At 49.4% G+C, this 16,815-nt stretch overlaps 1 protein-coding gene across 4 annotated transcripts; it reads right to left on the bottom strand.

The window, feature by feature from the left end:
* Nucleotides 1-851: 851 nt before the first annotated feature.
* Nucleotides 852-15,444, bottom strand: LOC118008286 (apolipoprotein L3-like). 4 transcript variants are annotated; one of them, XM_035004214.1, is made up of 7 exons: nt 15,162-15,444; nt 14,774-14,897; nt 14,516-14,684; nt 6,435-6,477; nt 6,145-6,253; nt 5,019-5,145; nt 852-1,821 (listed from the first exon to the last, which is right to left on the bottom strand). In XM_035004214.1, the coding sequence occupies exons 5-7, from the start codon at nt 6,173-6,175 to the stop codon at nt 960-962; spliced, it is 1,020 nt and encodes a 339-aa protein (XP_034860105.1). In that variant the 5' UTR covers nt 6,176-6,253; nt 6,435-6,477; nt 14,516-14,684; nt 14,774-14,897; nt 15,162-15,444; the 3' UTR covers nt 852-959. The 4 variants fall into 4 exon arrangements, with proteins under 4 accessions (XP_034860105.1, XP_034858064.1, XP_034859488.1 ...); XM_035002173.1 differs by lacking the exon at nt 14,516-14,684 and having other exon boundaries at nt 6,435-6,480; XM_035003597.1 differs by lacking the exon at nt 14,516-14,684.
* Nucleotides 15,445-16,815: the final 1,371 nt, after the last annotated feature.

Raw genomic sequence — 16,815 nt, 5'->3', positions numbered from 1 at the left:
GATCCCAAGAAAAGTCACCCAGGATGACCACAGCTCCAGAGTCGGGGGTCTCGGCAAAATCTTTGGTCAATAAGCCATTTCAGCCCACTGGGAAGGCAACCCCACCTCAGTGGGAAAGTCACCCTCACATTGCTGAGGGAGGAGTCTGGCAGACGCCTCAGCATCATCAGGTGGAGGCTGGGAGAGTCAGCAGACGGGGACACACAACCAGCGCCCCCACCCAGTCTCTCCATTCCAGGGGGACGTGGGCTTGGCTCACCTGCTAGACCTTATGACTTGTGTTTCAGAGCAGGGATCCCACCTCCTGGGTCTCCCTTTGTCTAGGGACAGTGGGGGGTGGCTGGGAACTGGACATGGGACAGTGGGGACTTCTGAAGTCATCAGAGTGCCTGGCGGAGACAGACATCTAAGGGGATTGCATCCACGCTGCCGGCGCCTGGTCACTCGTGGGACGTGGCTGGGAGCCACGGGTCGGGGTCACTTGCGACCAGGCTGCCACCATCACAGTGGACAACGCTATTTGTCTTTGCTCAGATCGGTGGTCAAATCCTTCCCAGAGTAGCAATTGTCAGCTTCAGGAAGGCTCAGAACTAAGTATGAAGATGACAGATCAAACCCATCATCTTCTCACACATTCCAACAATTCTAATTTCACTATTCCTGGCCTTCCCATCGCTTGTTCCTCCACGCCTCTCTTGATTCGTGTCCCCTGTGTCCTCTGTAGTCTAGTCCCCTCACTCTCTAGCCCCCTCCCTCCTTATTCCAGGTTCCATGTTCCTTCCTCTCTTTGCCCAACCCCGCCATCTGCATTAACCCCTCCCTCACTGGGCTCAGCTATAGAAATACCAAACTCCTCAACACCCGAATCCAAATTCTTTATTTTGCCCTCTTTTCCCCTCTAATAAGGTACCTCCATGTCTTTGTCCCACACATGTCCCTGCTCCCTGCCTGCTCAGGGGTCATGGATTCGGGCCCTCCTTCAGGCTTTCATAGATCTTGGTGAGCTTCTCCAACTTGTTCTCCAGCTCCCGGGCCTGCTGCCTCATCTCGTCAGCTGACTGGGCCTTTGCCCCCTTTTTCAAGTGCTCTGAGTCTTTCACAAGGTTGGCCACATCCATTGCAAGGAAGAGACCTGCGGTGGCTGCACCCATGATCCGGGCTCCTTTGGTCATTGCCAGAGCAGTGCCTCCAAAAGCTTTCTGCACCTGCCTGCCACTTCGAACTGAGACTCTCTGAGCTGTCATGAAGCGCCTGGCATTGACTACCAGGTGAGGTTTGACTTTGGCGAGCTTGATGGCACGAACATTCTTTGCAATGTTTTGCAGGGCTTGGACGCTTTTACCTGCTACGGAACCAATTTGGGGTATGGTATCACACAGAACCTTGGCAACTACCTTCCCTTTGTCAAAATCAGTTGATGTCAGGTGACTGGCTTGGGCTTTGGCGGATGATTCGATGGAGTATTCCACGATGCTGGTGGACACTTGGGCCACAGCAGATGCTGCTCCCAGCCCCGCTCCAACGGCTGAGAGTACCAGACTGGTCCCTGCTGTGAAAGGTGCCAGACCCAGACCAAGGATGGACAGGAGGCCAGATGTAGCACCAGTGGTGCCGGCTACTATGTTGGAGATGGTGCAGTTCTTATGAACCCTGTCAACCTCATCAGCAAGCTCGTGGAGCTTTCTTATGCGCTCCTCAAGCTCCACTTTCAACTTGGGAAACTCACTCAAAAGCCTCTCCCTAAACAGCTGGTCTTCGGCCTCCGTATACATGGCTCTTTCCAGCTCCTTCAGATCTTCACGTAGGACATCTGCCTCTTCCCTGTAACAGTGAAGGTCAAGTGATTAAGAAAAGCTTATCTGGGGCACCTGGGTGGCTCAGTTGGTTAAGCGACTGCCTTCGGCTCAGGTCATGATCCTGGAGTCCCGGGATCGAGTCCCGCACAGGGCTCCCTGCTCGGCGGGGAGCCTGCTTCTCCCTCTGACCCTCCCCCATCTCGTGCTCTCTCTCTCTGTCTCATTCTCTCTCTCAAATAAATAAATAAAATCTTTAAAAAAAAAAAAAGCAAAGCTTATCTGTAAAGTGGGCTTCATTCGATCTATCCCACATAAACCACAGAACGTTTACTACAAATCAAAGGGAAAAGAATTTTACAAATGTAAAGAATTTTTCTTGCAATGTTAAACACATTCTGTACATTGCTAATGTTCCATACACACAGTCAGGGAATAAATAAGTCCATTTCATCTTAAGATGCACTTAAATGGTGGGTATCTGATAAAGATGGCTTCCCAGGTCAACACAGTCAGTACCACAGTGTGTGTAGACTGGGAACTCAGTAGATGAACAAAGGGAAGTGGGGTTGGAGCAGAAAAACCTTCATTCGGGGAATCTTCCTGTGTACTGAAGGATGAACCTTACCCACAGAGAGGTCTGCCCTTTGCCCTTGACTGGGAAGTGATCTCTAGGTCTCCACCTAGGATGTCAAGGGTCCTAGAACAATAGGACTGTCTTCCTTTGCCTGGGCCTTTGGCCACTCACTGGACAACCTGACGAGACGAGGGGGGCTTTGGGTCATGTGCTGTCAGTTCTGACCTACAAAGGAACTAGAAACTAACCTCCAGGGGAGCTGAAGACGACAAGTCAGCCATGCAGGGAGGAGGTGACTGAGCCCCAATAAAACTCTGTACTCTGAGGACAGGGTTGAAAAAGACTCTCTCCTTGACCAAACGTTATTCGGGCTCTCTGACACTCCTCTTGACTAGGCCTTGACCTCGGTCTTCTGTGCTCTGTCCTTGGCAGCCTGTCATGCCCAGTCTTAGCAAGAACCCTGTTAGGTCAGCTTAGTGAGAATCCACGCACTCTTGATATCTAATCACCTTTGACATCTGATCAAATCCCACCTTTGATGCAGAAGTCCTTGCCTGCCTTCAGGAAGAACACTATTGCGTCAGGTTAGCAAGAATCCCCCACCTTGATGTCTCCTCTTAGAGATTTCCCATGCCCTGCCCCCATCCTGCTCCTTGGCTATAAATCCTTAGCTGTCTTCGCTGTATTCCGAGGTGAGCCCGATCTCTCTCCCCGATGACATCACTCTCGACGCCTAGGGCAGGAATTAAGTCTTCTTTACCCTATTAGTAAGTGTCACAATAATTGTTTACTTTCACAGTGTGAACTTCCCTGGTAGGCAATGCTCCACGTGCACTGTCACACGCTGAACACAGGACAGTAAGGCCTCCCAAGGACAACCAAGCTTTGCACTGGAAACCCTCCCAGACTCTGCCCCAAGTGTCTCTCTCTTTGGCTGATGGGAACCTGTATCCTTCCCTGTATCACAGGGTGACTGAGAGTGACAGCTCTGAGTGAGCTCTCTGAGTGCTTCCAGGGCATCATCCAATCTCAGGGTAGTTTGGGGACCGGCCCCCCAATTTGCAGTGGGTGCCAAAAGTAAGGGCAGTCTTAGGGATTGTGCTCTCAGACTTTGCAGTTTGGTTAACTCTGGGTACTTGGAATTTAAGAAAACAAAACCTCAGGGCGAGAAGGGACCTTAATGATCATTTTGCTTGGGACCTGCTCTCTCTCCCAAGCCTCCTGTCCTCTGCTGGGGACCAGGCCCTGCCCCAACTGACTGAGAAGCAGGACACCCACTACCCTCGTTCCCCTCAGACTCTCCAGTTCACGAAACTGACTCCCGAGCCACCGCCCAGCACCCCCGACCTCACAGGTGTCACCATCTTAACTCACACCTTAGCGGGTACACCAAGGCCATGTGCAGCTTTATGACATCTCTTAAAGATGCAAGAGACTTTGACAACCTTCTATATGAATCACTAAGCCGGAAAAGACCTGCATTTGGGCAAGCTGGAGCAAGAAGTACTTTCCTCTTTGGTGGGGACTTCTGAGGCTCAGAATCCCCCAAAGAGTACAGAATTGGCAGCTGCCCCCAGTGGAGCTGGAAGTTGTCACAAAGCCACACTGCCTCCTATTGGTCTGGGGCTGCTCTAGGTAGAAGAGAAGAGGCTTCCAAATGGTAGTCACGACCCCCCCAGCTCCAAAGCAAGGTATGGAAGAAACACCCCCCATGGACCCTGATGCCCAGCAGTGAGGAAATCAAAGAAGGGAGGGAAGAAATGTGCCCTCTCCCTCTCACAGGACCTCTGCTAGGTCCCTGGTCTCCTCAAGTTTTGTGCTCTAGAGCTTCACTCAGTTCCAGCCCTGCTGTCCAAGCCTACCTAGTCCTCCAACCTAGACCCCACACCCCTTTGTCCATCCTGATCACCAGCTCTGGCCCTGGTCCAAGCCTCCTGGGCCTTTGGACAGGATGGCTGCACTTGGTTCCTCACCTTTGACCTCACAATTCACACAAAGTCCTTCGCCACAATCTTATCAGATTGGATTACTGTGTCCATTGAACAAATGACAGATCTGAGACTCCAAGACATACAGAGCCAGAGAGCCCCAGGGCTGGACAGAGATAGAGTCAGGATCCAACCCAGCTCGGTCCAATTCCACTCTAGCGTCTCCACCTCATGGGTCAGCAGGATCCTGCATGTTCATATAACTCCTTAGGGAAGACTCTAGTCCGAATCCCCAGGGGCACAGACTGAGGTGTCAGTGTTCTTCCGACTTGTCCCAGAAGTCCTGCTTGGCCCTCATCTCTAGGAAGAAGACCCTTAGCCCCTGTCTCTTCTCGGCAATCTTCTAAAAAGTTAAAATTAATTGAGACCCTACTACGTGTCCGTCACTATGCGAAGCCCTTTACATGCATTATCTTCATTTCCTCATGACAAAATTGAACAGACGAAGAGACAAAGGCAGAGACAGGTCTGCTTTAGGTAAAGGACCAAGGTCACTCTACAGGTTTCACCTTGTCTCAATCCGAGGCCATTCACTGCGGTGAATGTAATGGAAGACATATTCCTCATGGATTGTTGAGAAGGAACGTACTCAACCCCAACCCCAAGATACTGTCCCACAGACACCAGGGTGACCATCCCGGGGCAACCCCGGGGGGTTACCTGGACAACATGGCCTGAGCCACAAATCTCTCCCAGGCTTCATGGTCAGTCAGCAGGAAGTGCAGTTCCTCGAAGCTCACTGTGCTCTGAAAAGACTCAATGACATCCTCAAGAAGGATTTTGCTCTCTAGATGGAAAGGAAAAAATGAAAAGTTGTTTACTTTTTTCTTTTTCCTGCTCCACTAAGGGAGAGGGAAACCAGGGCTTAGCTGGAGGGAACCTACAGGGCTAAATATGTGTCTTTATTGATTGGGGGGTGGGGTGGCGGGGAATAGCTGAGAGCCGGCCTAGGCAGGGTTATTGAGATCAATAGAATCAGTTCCTGCCCCGCTTTCGTATCTCATAAGCAGGTGCTTATAGTCGGGACACAGGACAAGTGCCCTAACATAGCCGTGGGGGGCCAGGGGATGCTGGGGGAGGGGAGGTTTCTATCTGGAACTAACAGGTTCCAGGTAGAGGGGACAGCAACAATACTTAGGGAGGACATACTGTGTAGCAGGTCCTGGCCAAAACCTCATAAACACATTATATTTGATCTTCATAACCACATAGGGAAATATTCTCATTTTACAGGTAAGCTTAGGTAAGGCACTCCAGGTCACACAGGTGGGAGGTGGCAAAGACCAGACTGGGGTCCAGGTCAGTGGCCCACTGACCATCACAGAGCAGTCAGGCTGGCAGCAGGGTGAGAACTGGAGGGAGCGGCCTCTGCCGTGAAGCCCCACAGTCATCCTTAGCCATGCTGGAGGCTTGGACAGGGCAAGAGGGCAGAAGAAGCCTCCAAGCTTGCTGGTCTACCTCCTCCCCCTGCCCTACCTCAGGACCCCTTTCTTCCCTCCTTTCCCCTCTGCTGTCCCCCACCTCCCAGCGGGCTCTCCTGGCCTCACTTCTGGGTCATTTGATGGATTTGATGGGCGGCAGGGGGAGGGCGGAAGTGAGCATCTCAGCCATGACCCTGAGAAGACAGGAGGGAGGTGTCCCCACAGACCCCTGGCCTGCGGACTCCCTTTGACTCCCGCTTAGGGACTCAAGGAAGCTCTTCAAGGGACTGATTCCTCTTAGGGTAACGCAGCTGGAGGCATCCCCACAATTCCAGGAATCATCCAGAGAAGTGGAAGTTGACTACCTGGGCAGAGCTCACTGGCTTCTGAGGACATGGTGCCAGCAGTGGGATCTGAGAGTTTTCGCAACAGCTCGAGTCTGCGTCCCCGCTAGAAGGAGGTGTTGCTTCACCCCTGGGGAGGAGAGAACAAATTGTGGGGTCAAATGTGAGCCAGCTGTGGCAGCAGGAAGCAGCGAGGGGCCAGGTCTCTGGTGCTTCCCTCCGGGATGGCTACCAATGCCAAAGCAGACTTTACCTGATGTGTTTGTCCTCTACTGACTTCTGCCAGCCGCTATTTAAGGAAAGTTACTCACCTCACTCCAGCTCGCTCCCAAGCCAAGTCGGGGTCCTGTCGTCCTGCTGGGCCACAAGAAGAAGATAATCAGTCAAGGAGACTGCCATCTGAGAAGTTATAGAAGCAATAAAACCAAACACAGAAGAAAACATGGGAAGAAGTGTTCTGGAAATTTTGGAGGTCAGAAACATGTGTGTTTGCTAATTGATAAGAGCTAATATTGATCAAGTATCTATGACGGGCAGGACTCCTATGTGTTCCCTCACTGAATATCCACACACACTCCATGAGGTCGGTGCTCTTGTGGCTCCCACGTTAAGGTGGAGGAAACCAGCACCTGAAGTTAGTTTAGCCCAAGTTTTCACAATAGTGCTAGAGCCAGGACGTGAACCCGAGTGTCTCTGATCCAAAGCCCATGTTTGTGATGACTCTGCTCTACTCCCTTTAACATACATAAACATTTATTCATGTACAGTTAACCTTTGAACAACACACGGGTTAGGGGCGATGACCCCATCCCCGTGCACTCAAAAATTCATGCATAGCTTCTGACTTCCCCAAAACTTAACTACTAATAGCCTACTCTTGACCAGAAGCTTTACCAATAATATAAACAGCTGATCAACACATAGTTTGTATGTTATATGTATTATGTACTGTATTCTTGCAACAGAGTAAGCTAGGGAAAAGAAAACGTTGTTAAGAAAATCATAAGGAAGGGGCGCCTGGGCGGCTCAGTCGTTTAAGCGTCTGCCTTCAGCTCAGGTCATAAATCCAGGATCCTGGGATGGAGCCCCTACAACTGGCTCCCTCCTTAGTGGGGAGTCTGCTTCTCCCTCTCCCTGTGCCCCTCCCCCCACATGTATGTTCTCTCTCTTTGTCAGATAAATAAATTAAATTAAAAAAAAAAAAAAGAAAGCCATAAGGAAGAGAAAGTACATTTATAGTACTGCACATATATTTAATGAAAAAATCTGCATAAAAGTAGAACTCTGTTGATCAAACCTGTGTTGTTCAAGGGTCAACTGTATAGGTGTTTATTTGTAAATGACTCTTCTCGTTCCTCAATGATGTCTTGCATCGTGAACCAGGCTTTGTCTGGATCAATTTCCTGGTGCCACAGCTTCCCAAAGCCTGTGTCCTCCTTGCTTCTGCAAGATTCTTCATCCCACAGGGCCTGGAGTCCTGCTAGGTCCTGCACAATCCCTACAGCCCTACTATGTATTGTCAAGCCTTCCTGATAATGCCCAGTCCTCTCTGCTGTCCTCCCCCAACTTTGCACCTTAGACGGCTTCTAATTCTTTATCTAAATGCTAGTGCAAAGAACAATCTCCTTGTATAAAACTTTGCATTTTGCATTTGAGATTGTTTCCTTAAGACATATAAAACTTTGCATTTGAGATTGTTTCCTTAAGACATTTCTACAAGCAGGATGACTGGGTCAGAAGGTATCAACACGCACAAAGTTTTTCATACCTAGAGCCACACTGTTACGAAAAAAATCATACCAATTCACATTCACACTCACAGTAGATGAGGGTGTCCACCATTCCATTCTTACCAGTTCCTCATAGACTTTTTAAAAAACAGACCCTTATAGAGAGAGAATTTATTTTAGTTCTGTTATTCTCTTACCTTGGGAGATGAGGAAAGACAGCAAATGTTGACTACGTTTAAGCATTATTTCTTTTAAAGATTTTATTTATTTATTATTTGAGAGAGAGAGGGAGATTGAGAGAACGAGTGGGAGGAGGGGCAGAGGGAGAAGCAGGCTCCCCGTGGAGCAATGAGCCTGACGCAAAACTCGGTTCCAGGACCCCGTGATCATGACCTGAGCCGAAGGCAGACGCTTAACCAACTGAGCCACCCACGTGCCCTAAGCATTATTTTTTTTTAAGTTTATTTATTTTTCTTAGTAATCTCTACACCCAATTTGGGACTCGAACTCACAACCCCAAGGTCAACAGTCCCATACTTTTCAGAATAAGCCAGCCAGGTGCCCCTAGGCACTATTTGAAGAAGGCAAAAGAGCATTTATCAACTACCCCTCCTGAGACCTGACTGAAATGATAGTAAAGGTCCTTAGAGGTATAAAAATAACTAATGATGAGAGTGACTCACATTTGTGCCCTTTGCTCTGCACTGGTAATTAATTGCTCTAAGACTTTACAAATAATAACCTGTCTTCTTCAATAATCATTGAGTAGTGTGTGTGTCATTTGCATCCCTGTTTACGGATAAGGAAACTAAAGCACAGACTAGGTAACTTGCCCAGAGTCAGAAATCTAGTAAGTGGTATACTGGGTTCAAGTGCTCAAGGTCCTGCCTGCTGGACTCAAGAACCCACACACTGCCTCTCCTCCTTCTGCTACCAATTTGAAAGGAGAACGGGGCCAACGGGAGTCCAGAGGCTTAGACAAATGTTTGAATGCAGATTGGATGCAGAACTGATAGCTGAATAAAGAAGAGGAGAGGGAGCTGCCATCGGAAAAACAAAGAGAGAACAAGGCAATAGGCAAGAAGAATGGTTGGCTAGGCAGACCTTTGGAGAACACTGAGGATGAGAGGGAGGTGGAGGGGAAGCAGGAAGAAGGTTACCAACCCCACACCCAATCCTATATTCACAGCAGCCTAAGTCTACACCAGAAGGGGAAAAATCAGAAATGAAATACTCCAGAAAAAATACCTCTGTCTTCTGACATCTAGGGGATCCTCATCCAATCACTCTACAGGGAAGCCTGTCAGTCAACTTACCTCTCTGTAACTATGAATGGGCAATCTAGGATCAGATATATAAGAAAGATGACCAGATGGAAAGGGTGGCTAAGATAAATAAAAAATGACTCCAGAAGGGGCACCTGGCTGGCTCAGTTGGTAGAGCACGCAACTCTTGATCTCAAGAGTTCATGCCCCACATTGGGCATAGAGCTTACTTTAAAACAATAATAACAAAAATAAATGGACTTAATAAACCTTCAAAACAATGAAACCAGAAGAAACACATAATTTTGACTATAAGAATAATTTTTTAAACCTTGAACCAATGTCCTCAGGGAGGTTAGAAAGCTGTTTTCTTCATAAAATGAGAACGGGATGCACTGAAAAGGGAAAAAAGTAATGGGACAAAAAAGAGATCTTGGGAATTAAAAAGAAGTCTCAGGAAAGTTTGGAAAAGTCAAGGAAAACTTCCAGAAAATAAAACAAAAAGGTGACAGAAGAAATGAAACTAAATGAGGAATGACAAGTTACCAAGGCTATCAATTCTTAGAAAATTACTTTAGAAAGAGCTGCAGAAAAGAAAAAAAAAGCAGTTTGTGTGTTTATGGGGTGAGGTGGAGGATAATAACCAAGAAACCAAGAGACAGAAAGATATGAGGTCTAGGAAACAGGAAAATTAACATAGACAGAAAGGAATCCAAGGAATACAGCTGGGCATACGGAAGGCCGAGAGAGAGCAACCAGCCCAGAATGGAATAAGAAGTGAAGAGTTCTATGGGCAAAGGGGACTTGATATAATACTTATATAATGCACAGTTCAAATGAAATTGAGGAAATGTTGAAGGCAACCTTGCAAGGGGTAAAAACATAGGCAATTAGAAAATCAGGAAAAACTAAAGCTGTACAAGAAAACATGTGCAACTGTATTTCACAAGTTAGCTCTACAGTAAAGAATACTGAAAACATCACACATATGTAAACATTCTTGCGTCATTTTGCACTTCTAGAATGAAAGAGACCATTTAAATATGAGAATTAAATGCACTTGTTGCCATAGTAAATTCAAGTACAATGATAGAAGTTGGAGGTGAAGCATTGAAGAGAGGAGGAGGATTAACATCCTTATTTTACCAAGCGGGGAGTCCAAAAATACTGGCTGCAATTGAGAGGCTAAGAAAGGAAGATGGAAGAAAAAAAGAAAAAAGAAACAAAGGTGTAAGTAAATTGCTTACGACTAGAAAGGTTTCCAATCGAGGACATAAAATCAGTGCTAGAATGGTATTAGGAGAAACTGGGGAGGTGTGTAAGAAAAAGTATACAAATAAGTGAAATCATTATCTGTCCCGGTAAGAAATAAAGAGCTCATGAAACAATTTAAAAATTGAGGGACTGAAACTAACTATTGCGGTTGTTGACTACCTGCTTTGTCCCAGGCACCATTCTAAGCACTTTGTATGCATTAACTCATGAATTAGTTCTCACCATGACTCTGTAAGAAAAGAAACTGAAGCTCAGAAAGGTTAAGTAATTTACCCAAAGCACCCAGCTAGTGCCAGAGCCAGAATTCAAATCCAGACTCCCTGTCTCCAGAGCCTACACTTTCACCTGTTCTGTCTCTCAGTGTAAGAGTATCATCTAAAGATATTGATTAACCACCTAAAGAAAAAGCAACAAATTAAAAGTGATTGCTTTTAATTGGGAAAGTGGGTGAGCAGAGCCCTCGGTACTAATGATTTGTTTTAACCATATGCACTTATTACTTTGTGTTTTGTTTTTTTTTTTAATTTTAAGAAAGGAGAAGTCACATTATAGCAGTGAGTAACAGCTAACTGCAATAATGGGTTGGTTTCCGGCACTACCACTTGAAAGATGATGGGAGCAGTTGGATCAAGTGCCCATAAGAAATAAGCCTGACTCCTGATGTGACAATTGTCATCGTGGGAGAAATCTTGGTGGTTGATGAAAGTAAGTTGTCTAAGAAAAGTAGGATGATTTTAACAAGTAAAAAAGGTGTAATTTAAAAAGAAAAGTGGGATGATAACATAGGTTAAACTAGACTAATCAGAATGAACTCCACCCTTCCACAGATATATGTTCTAGCAATGCCTCGCCCACTCACATAGGCACCCATGGGTTTTTCTCCACTCAAAGGTAGCAAGACTCCTTGGAGGGAGACTGAATTCCACGGGCCTTCAATATCTCCTCTTCCAGAAGGAAAGGATGCTTCAGGCATGTTCAGAGCAGGGCTCAATAGGGCACCCACTGGTAATCCTACCAAATTACATAGAATAATAATGATAATTGATAAGGATTATTAAGATCATGTTTAATTGGGTCAGGCTGAGTCTGTGAAAGGCCGTGAGTTCCTAATAATTTTCAAAGGAGAAGAGCTGAGACAAAGTATATACAAAAGATAAAAAGTTGTAATGCAAAAAAGAGTTAGTGTAATGGGGATTGTTTGTTAATTAATCCTAATAAGGGGAGTCTTTTTTAATAAAGATTTTATTTATTTATTTGAGAGAGTTAAAAAGAGAGAGAGAGAGCATGAATGAGGGAGAAGGAGAGGGAAAAACAGGCTCCCCACTGAGCAGGGAGCCCAATGTGGGGCTCGACCCCAGGACCCCTGGAGCATGACCTGAGCCAAAGGCAGAGCCGCCCAGGCGCCCCAAGAAGGAGAGTCTTAATACATATGGGCATTTTTCCTTCTGTTTCTTTATATGACTGTTTATAAGGGAGAGAAAGAAAAAAGAAGAGGCCCAGACACTGGCAGGCCAGCCTGGCACTCACACCAGCTGGTGCTCTTCTCTGTTGGACATAAATAATGTCACTGAATACCACCCTCAGACAAGGTTACTCTGAGACCATGACAAAGGGAGCAGGGCAAGGCCACTTCATAGTTTTCCTCTAACCACAAAAGCAAGGTCTCTGCGCCACCCACAAAACACCAAACGCTCCGTCCCTTGGCCAGAAGAGAATGGCCATTATTTCTTTTTCTTTTCTTTTCTTTTCAAGATTTTATTTATTTATTTGACAGAGAGAGAGAGAGCACAAGCCGGGGGAGGGCAGAGGCAGAGGGAGAAGCAGACTCCCCACTGAGCAGAGAGCCTGACACGGGGCTTGATCCCAGGACCCTGAGATCATGACCTGAGCCGAAGGCAGATGCTTAACCAACTGAGCCACCCAGGTGCCCATTTTTTCTTTCTTTTAACTTAAATTCGATTAATTGACATATAATGTATCATTATTCAGAGGTAGAGGTCAGTGATTCATCAGCCTTATATAACACCCAGTGCTCATTACATCAAGTGCCTCCTTAATGTCCATCACCCAGTTACCCCATCCCCTGCCCCCCAGAAACCCTCAGTTTGTTTCCTATGATTAAGAGAGTTTCTTATGGTTTGTCTCCCTCTCTGATTTTGTCTTGTTTTATTTTTCCCTCTCTTCCCCTATGATCCTCTGTTTTGTTTCTTAAATTCCACATATGAGTGAGATCATATGATAATTGCTACTATAAACATGGAGGTGCAGATGCCCCTTCGGATCACTTCATCTGTATCTTTGGGGTAAATCCCTAGTAGTGCAGTTGCTGGGTCGTAGGTTAGCTCTATTTTCAACCTTTTGAGGAACCTCCATACTGTTTTCTGGAGTGGTTGCACCAGCTTGCATTCCCACCAGCAGTGTAAGAGGGTCCCCCTTTCTCTGTTATCTTCACCAACATCTGTCCTTTCCTGACTTGTTCATTTTAGCCATCCATGTCCATCTGCTGATTTTTACTCTTAGCCTTGGTCTTAACAACACAATGGCTCTCATGACCTTTGCTACATTCCTGCCCACCAGTTCCCATGCAACTTCAACCTCCTCCAAGGCCACTTGCAGCACCCTCCCCCTGCGGCCTCTCATCTTAGGACCTGGATTCAGGAATATGTTTTCTGGGCGCCTTTGCAATGAGGGGTGACTGTACAACCCAGTCTTGGCCAACAAGACACAAGGGAAATCAGTTTAGGGGTCCCTTCCTGCTATAAGGCACAGTGGGGAGAGGAGAGTTGGCTGGCCCCTTTCTCTTTCTTCTGCTTGGAATATCACATGACCCGGGGGACGGGCGAGGAGCCAAATGACACTAAGAAGCACAAGGACCAAGAGCAAACGCAGAGAGCAGGACGAGTGAGCGGGCAGAAAGAGCCGGACCCTGGATGACACCAAACCTTTGCAAATGCGTCTGCACTCTCGGTCCCATCCTTCCTGTCCTCTGCTATTCTTGGCCCGGCCCTGACCCTCGTGTTGGACCTCAGCTGGGTTTTGATGCTGGACAATGCTCCCTCCTGCCTGATTAGGACCCAGGCTGTCCCTGGCTAGCCTGCAGATGGGTCAGCTCCCAGCAAGGCTGGCAGGAGGAGAAGGAGGGAAGAAGCCCGCCCCTGGCCACCTGCATGGCCCCCACAGGACACGGAGCCCTCCCATCCCCACCGGCTCTGTCTAAGCTCTCCAGAGGCAACAGGACACAGATTCTCACCAAAGCATCTCCCTGCAAGCACCTGCAGACATCCTCCTTGGGCAGGGGAAGGGGAGCCTAAGACAGGATCAGGCTCACACTCAGCATGGCGTCCACCCCGGGCTCCCTAACGCTCCCGCTCCTGTCTTCCTCGCTGCTCCTGCCCGGCCTCCATGTTGCCTTGGTCCAGTCATCCTCAAGCACCCCTCACTTCCCTGCTTCTTTTCTCTTTTCTTTTTTAATGTTTATTTTATAGGCTCCATGCCCGACGTGGAGCTTGAACACACTCAGGGCCCTGAGATCCAGAGTCAAAGGCTCTACCTACTAAGCCAGCCCAGCGCCCCTCCTTGCTTCTGATCACACCTCAGCCTCCAGCCCTTTGCTTGGCTGCTCCGTCCCCCTGGAATGCCTTTCCCCACCTTCCTCACCTTGTAAAAGTTTACCTGTGCTTAGAGGCCCAGCTCAACCGCTGCCTCCCCTGCAGCCTGCCCCCACTGACTCTCTGGGCTCCCCTTGAATGTGCACTGTCCTGACTGCAGTCCTGGGTGTTCTCCTCTGTTGGACTCTGAGCCCTGGCGGGGGCCTGTCTATTCCCTCCCGCACCTCCTGTTCCAGGGCCTCCCGGGGTACCCGCTGCCCCTGCTCTCCAGCCCACAGCCGGACTCAGATCCGAGGGCTGGCAGCACAGCACTCCCCAGCTTCACTCACCGATGAGCAATTCCACTTGTTTTCCTGTCTGTCTTGATGAAAAGATCGTGCTGGCCAAGAACAAATAAGACTACGCCTCGGGTTTCACCTGAATGACCCTCCTGATTTACTGTGCTTTAGACAATTCTATCAGATTTCTGGGAGTTTCCGTGAGCACCCCGACATCCACCTTCCTTGTGGATTACCTGCTCAGGTCGCAGACAGTCTGGAACCTGGGCTGAGCAGTGTCCCCCTCCTCCCCACTGTTTTGGGGCACAGGGGGAGGCGGAAGCCGTCCGACAAACCCGGGTTCAAATCCGGGCTGTACCCCTCTTAGCCTGGGACCTGGGGCTGGAGCTTCAGGTTCCCTCTCATCTACAAAATCGAGACAACACAGGATCTTTCCTTAAAGAGCTGCATGGAGGGTGAGTAGATGGGCAGGGGCCCCTACCCTCCCAGCTTACCCAGGGATCTTCCTCTGACCGAGCTGAAGCACGTCCAGTGGTTCTTAGCTGTGAGGACTCGGTTATGAGTCTGTGCAGTAACCACACCTCGGGGCCCAAATACGTCTGGGACCTGAAAGGGAAACTGAAAGTAGCCTGTGATGAAACCACACACCTGGGCGGGGCCGGTCCAGTCGTCCTACCCACTCTCAGCTGTCCTGACTCCTCAAAGGACCTTCTAGGTCCTTCTCTGTTCTGCCCTTCCTGCCACTGATAGACTGTGGGACCCTCAGCAAATGACTCCCCGCCGCAGACCCCCGGTGGCTTGTTCCCAGCCCCCTCCTCTCTGTCCCTCCCACCTCACTCCCCCGCATGCCTGCCTTATTCAAGTTCCTGTCCCCAAACACACCAGGTGCTCACAGCTGACTTGCCATGTTGCAGCCGCTCAGTGCCACACCCACGTGGCTTCTAGGCATTTGCTGATGCAGATCCTTCTGCCAGGAGCACCTGCTCCTACCACCTGGAAAAATCATGCCCATACTTCAGAGCCCAAATCGAGCATCACCTCCTCTCAGAAGCCCCCCAGCACCCTCCCTGGCAGAGTCCCTGTGCCCTACTCTGCTCCCATGGCACCTGGGGGAGGGGCTGAAATCCCCTGCCGGGGACACCATGTCCCTGTCTTCCCCCACCCCTTTGGATCTAAGCAGGTCTCTCTAGCCTTGTCCCGGATGTCGGGACAGCCCCAGGAGGCCCGCCCTTGGTGGCCAAGTGCTATTTGCAAGGATGTAGACGTTTGCGGGAGAGGGCTCCGGAAACACTGCTCTTTTCTACCCCACTCGTTTCTGCTTGACGACAGATCTTTCTCTCTAAAGGAGGACTTTTCTAGGAAGGCTAGTGTCAGGAAACAGCAAATGGAAACAGCCAGCGAGGCCTCCCGCCCGCGTGGGCCCCGAGCAGAGCAGCCGCCGTGGACAGAGCTGAGTGTGCGCCAGGCGCCGTGCGGGCCCCGTCCACGCAGCCCCGTCTGGCTCCCACAGCGGCCCTAGGAGATACCTGCCCCCTGCACAGATAGAGACGCTGCGGGGAAAGGGTCCCACGGCTCGTGAGATGTGCAGCAGCTGGACGGCTGTGGGCTTTGCCCCTGAGCACACGGAAGCCACCCTGACCCTTCCATCCGGGCAAATGTCCCCGGGGCATCGAGGCTCCTCCGCCAGCTTGTGAGGGAGGGACAGAGTGATGGAATGATGACATCAGAACCGCACCCATGGTTTGTGATGATCACCCTGTGGGTGGGCTGGGAGCTCGGGCTGAATTTGCAGATGGGGAAAGCCAGGTGAGGGGACAGGTGGTGGCTTTGGTCCAGCAACTCAGGGAAGGAGCCAAAACTCAAGGCCACGTTGACATTGTGCCCTCTGACACGTGGTTAAAGTACTATTGTGTCCACCTCTCCTTCTTTGGTTACCTCTTGGTCATTTTTTCTGTAGCCTCCCTTCCCCCTGATTCTTCTCCCTTTCCCTAGCACGCCCTTGGCGTGACACCCGATGAAACCACTGTGAGATGCAGAACGCGATGCAGCGTCCATAGGACCTGCGGCCCGATGGTCTAATGCCCATGCAGAATGGCCTCCGGACATCGACGGGCTCCAGGAACACAGCCCCGCGGTGGAGCAACCAGGATGGGGCTGCAGACACGTCAGGTGAGGATTAGGCATCTTTGGACTGCAGGGACAAGTGCCGAGTCCACCCCACTTGGGGACCCTAAAGATCTAGTGACTATAAACTACGGCTCCACTTGACCCCCAAGGATCCCAAGAAAAGTCACCCAGGATGACCACAGCTCCAGAGTCGGGGGTCTCGGCAAAATCTTTGGTCAATAAGCCATTTCAGCCCACTGGGAAGGCAACCCCACCTCAGTGGGAAAGTCACCCTCACATTGCTGAGGGAGGAGTCTGGCAGACGCCTCAGCATCATCAGGTGGAGGCTGGGAGAGTCAGCAGACGGGGACACACAACCAGCGCCCCCACCCAGTCTCTCCATTCCAGGGGGACGTGGGCTTGGCTCACC

This window comes from Mirounga leonina, unplaced genomic scaffold (assembly GCF_011800145.1).
Source record: "Mirounga leonina isolate KUSES-001 unplaced genomic scaffold, KU_Mleo_1.0 Mir_100463, whole genome shotgun sequence".
Classification (NCBI taxonomy): Eukaryota; Metazoa; Chordata; class Mammalia; order Carnivora; family Phocidae; genus Mirounga; species Mirounga leonina.
Note: the sequence above shows the minus strand (reverse complement) of the source record. Positions and strands in the feature narration are given on the sequence as shown.

What these genes read in the sequence shown, in the direction of transcription:
- LOC118008286 (XM_035004214.1), bottom strand. Translation starts at nt 6,175, where the DNA reads ATGTCCTCAGAAGCCAGTGAGCTCTGCCCAG. An exon ending in AGCCAGTGAGCTCTGCCCAG is followed by an intron (nt 5,146 to 6,144) that starts GTAGTCAACTTC and finishes CTTTCCATCTAG; the next exon opens with AGAGCAAAATCCTTCTTGAG. An exon ending in GCTCAGGCCATGTTGTCCAG is followed by an intron (nt 1,822 to 5,018) that starts GTAACCCCCCGG and finishes TCACTGTTACAG; the next exon opens with GGAAGAGGCAGATGTCCTAC.